Source organism: Setaria italica, chromosome IX, assembly GCF_000263155.2.
Source record: "Setaria italica strain Yugu1 chromosome IX, Setaria_italica_v2.0, whole genome shotgun sequence".
In the NCBI taxonomy this organism is placed as follows: Eukaryota; Viridiplantae; Streptophyta; class Magnoliopsida; order Poales; family Poaceae; genus Setaria; species Setaria italica.
In genome coordinates, this window is record NC_028458.1 from 58865923 (window position 1) to 58870181 (window position 4259).

A 4259-nucleotide genomic window follows, 5' to 3' on the forward strand; every position below is an offset into this window, starting at 1 on the left:
TGGCTACATGCTTGATGTCTCGATCAGCCCTGCTGTAATCTTGCGCCCAAATAAACGGTAAATTTCTCCCAGACATTGTGCTGCACCTGCTTGGAAATCATTGGCTTCTATTAAATTAAAAAAGAACAAAAAATAAAATCGAATAAGGTGATCATGAGATAGTTTGCAGCACTATAGTCTGGCCTCAAAGAAATTGAGAAATCAGCATCTCCTTGTACAACACATGTAAGAAGAAAATGCGTTACTCCATGCGGGTGCTGTTTCAGCAGACAAGACTAATGGACTTAGTCTCAGCCTGTGCCTTGAGTCACGAAGAAGAAAAACCTGAATGGGTTTTGTTAGAATGTATTAGTACTAATGGGCCTGCGGCCCCTGTTGTGTTTATAGGCCGGCTGGCAGCCCGCCTGTGGGCGCCGCCGGCCCAGGCGTGTCAAGGGTTGTAGCCTGTGCTCCCGTATAATCAATCTAATCATTCCTCGCCACAATATCTCTTTCAGGTTTGGGATAAAAAGGAACTTTCACTCTGAAATCGGTCTATCACCATCTATTCTGGATTCTGGAATGATGGTGGCTATATAAACAAGAAGCTGTGGAAAGCAAAAATCCCCCTGAAAGTTAAGGTTGGTTTGGCCTTTTCCCAAGCTACTAGCTCCCATTAGCTCACTTCTCCTAGCTAATGCTTTTACGCCCTTTTGGAACTTGGCTAAAGTTTAGCCGACCAATCAGCCCTCCTGTTCTAAACTTTAGCCCTTGGATCCAAACATGGCCTTAATCTTTAATTCTAACCAAAGCGAGTTGAGAGGAACAGGAGTGCACCTCTGTCTTTGAGTTTGTACATGCCTTATTTCAACAAAGAGTTGTGAATTTACTAGAATGGAAGTTATTTCCTCAAGGACAACTTTGAACATCCACTGATCTCCACTGCTTTCAGTTAGGCTCATAGAATAAGGGCCAAAGGGTACAGGTCCATGCAGATTTGTGTATTCATGACTAAAGTTTGAAACTTTGAGCCGAAAATATATACAGATGAATCATATAAGCGCACACAAAGTTTAGCATTGTCTGATAAGTGAAGTGTTAGTTTTTCCTCTTGCATCAAAGTCAATTCTTTCTTCATTTTTTTTCTTATCATCCATGATCTTTCTCAACCTTTAGCAGTAGTCTTACCACAATACCACCCTACTGTGCTACATGGTCCCTTCTGTGCTAATCATGTTTAGAAAGAGAAAAAAACATTGTATTTTCAAAAACGATGCTACCTATCAATTTTTTTCTTGGACTTCCCAAAATATTCACTTCTCTGCCAATTTTTTTTCAACTGAGTAAAGCAGGGGAGATTGTGAAGGCTTGAATGGTTGCAGCTTAAGTGAGAAAATCAAGCTATCATCTTCACTAGGCAAATTGAGCTAAAGTTCTTACAGCTTTGAGAGGAGGCATTTTGGAAGCTGTGAACTCATTGGCTGCAAAAGCAAATAGAATGGCTGCAGCGGCTTCAAACCCGGGTGGTCCATGACCGGTTGGCCACAACCCGCAACCCGATGCATTGTAGGAGTGCATTACTGCATTGTACATGCTCTTTTTGCAAGATCAGTAGACTGATCTGATACGATTTCACTTCGTCGTTAATACAATGCAGAATAAATGAATTTCTAAAAGATGCATAACAATTCAAACAAGAAATCTAGAAAGAAAAATTGCAATTCCTAACCTGCACATGCCATGGGCTCCGCTCTTTTCGTATCTACCAACCACCCCTGCAAGGTACTCGCCCTTGAGTATACGGATATCGCATCGCCTTTCTCGATTATTCTGCCCATCGCTGATGATGCCAAGCGCCGAACAGGGCGCCGGGCCCCAAGGACAAGCAAGGATTGGAGAGCATCCTCGCATTTCCTTTGCCAAAGTTGTATGGTCTCCTGCATAGCACCACCAAAACACACGACTTAGCATCAGTGTTACCCAGCCAGTCTTCTGTTCAAATCACGATCGCTGCATGTGTAAGTCTGTTCTTCTGTTACCCCTTCAACCACAGCTAAACCCAACCACAAGACCAGAACAAGTTGCTAGAGTGGAGATCACTAGTGCTATGCAAGGACAAGCGCAGAAACTACCAACGAGCTAGTGAGCCAATTCGGGCAGATCACAGCAGAGCAACACCATTTGCAACTCGCTAGAGATCCGATGGGTAGGAACCCGCACAAGCACAGCGACATCAGCAGACGTACAGGCGCACGCATTGCTCTAACGCGAGGATCTGCGCGCTAGTGAATGAAGTCAGCAGGGGAGGGGCGGACCTTGGAGGCCTCGTCGATGGCGGAGGAGAGCTCGGAGAGGAGGTCGAAGCAGAGGAGCGCGTCGGGGGGCTTCTGCTTCGCCGATGCCACCACGGACTCGAGCTGCGCCACCAGCGCGCCGAACCGCGACAGAGGTATGGGCTCCCCGCCGCCGCCTTTCGCCATGGTGAGGGGTGGGGGCGGGAGCTCGTGACGGGCGTTTGGGGGTCGTCTTGTTCAAGCGAGATCTACACGAGTAGCCCTGGGCATTCGGCCGAACCGAAACGAACCGATTCCTCGGTTCTTCGGTTCCCCGAAAAGTCGGCACCGATCGGTTGTTCCAACAAAAAATCGGTGAACTAAGAGCAACTCCAAAGTATGCTAATCTTAATTTAATATTTTTTATGAAGAAAAGGAGAAAAAATGAACTCCAACAATCCACCCAAACCTTCCTCAATTTTTTAACGACGCTAAAAAACAGCCTGCCATCGCGTATATTTTAGCGTTGACCCAATCCTGATTCCCACACGCCTGCGCGTCTCTTCTGATGGACCCAATACGATGACATGGCCTGTTTTGAAATATTGGGGGCAATTTATTAGCGATCTGCTGTGGATTGATATGTTTTTGGGGGAAATTTTTTAGGAGAACCCCCAATACATAGTTTTGGGGAAGAATTTTTTAATGTACTCTTGGAGTTGCACTAACCGACCAACTCCGGCTTCTAAAAAATCAGCAACTCGGGAGGGCGCGCCGGACTCCGAGTGGGGATGCGGCGCCGCGGGAGGTCGGCCGTCGCAGGGGGGCGCCGGGACTCCAGGTCTCCGGGAGGCGGGAGGGTGCGCCGGCCGCCGGGAGGAAGGGAGGCGGCGCGGGTGAGGCTGCCGGCCGGGAGGGAGGGGGCGGCGCGGGTGACGGGGTGAATGGGGACTTTTTTTTTTTTCTAGATTCTTTCTACCAAATGAATCAGGACAAACCTCCCCCTCCTTCCTCTGATGTCGTTGTTCCTGATACCGCGCCTGGCCTATTGGTTGCCAATCCTTATACGGCCCAGCAGGCTTCATGACTGTTGCGATCCAGCCCTGGCAACAAGCAAGATAGAACCTGCCTCTTCTAATCAGAGTCAGGAATGGAAATTTAAAAGAGTTCAGACAACCACCATTTCTATATGATCAAACTCTTCTCAAAAACAAACATAATGTATATATGATTACAAATGGACCTTTTTGCATCCTAACAAGCAAAACAAGGATTATTGCTTAAAAAGTTCAGCCGGACCTGCGAAATTAGGCAATGACACAATATTATTGTTTATTGTCCAAAGTTACAAATGGTCCCCTGACCGTTTCCACGCTACAAGGCACAAGAGAACATACACAAGAACAACGTACTAGAGATTCGCATTACAAATTTACAAATGAGAAAGGAGAGTCAGTTGACGTCAAATTGCAACCCTCCTAAAGTTTCGAGGTTTCTTCTCAGTCTAGAAAGCAATAATCAGAGAACTATTTGGGTAAGGTGTCTCCAAGCCTCCCAAATTATACACTGCCACCATCTCTCTCTACTGCGGCAGCCACTGATCCAGATGGTGTTTGTGATTTGATGGACAGCGGCGCCACTATCTGCGCGGGCGCTATTGCAGCTTGCCCCGTCACTGTCACACCCTTGGCTAATATGTCATGGTTACTACAGGGGTAGCTATGGGTGCGTTTGGTTGCGAGGACGAAGTGGGACGGGACGGGACGATCCCACTTCGTCCCGCGTTTGGTTGGAGGACAGGTGGGACGGGGACATACCTACTACTGATTCTACCCTGACGATATGCTCGCCCTTCGAGAGATAATGTCCATTGAATCTGCAATGTCAACGTTCCTCAAATGGTCTGAGGTCCAATTACCTTCTCCAGAAGGACCAATGGACTATTTCTCAGACCCAGGACGGTATTCCCTCATCCTGGACCCAGTTATCGCTGGCTGTAGACTTACT

General features: G+C 47.3%; 1 protein-coding gene and 1 pseudogene across 1 annotated transcript; both read right to left on the minus strand.

Annotated features, from left to right (window-relative positions):
* Nucleotides 1-3: 3 nt before the first annotated feature.
* LOC105913609 (protein SWEETIE-like) lies at nt 4-2564 on the minus strand. Its single transcript, XM_012842753.2, has 3 exons — nt 2295-2564; nt 1709-1916; nt 4-86 (listed from the first exon to the last, which is right to left on the minus strand). Exons 1-3 carry the CDS (start codon nt 2457-2459, stop codon nt 4-6), a joined length of 456 nt encoding a protein of 151 aa, XP_012698207.1. The 5' UTR covers nt 2460-2564.
* A 1247-nt stretch (nt 2565-3811) lies between these two features.
* The window catches only part of LOC101784868, a 6684-nt pseudogene continuing 6236 nt past the window's right edge, over nt 3812-4259 (minus strand).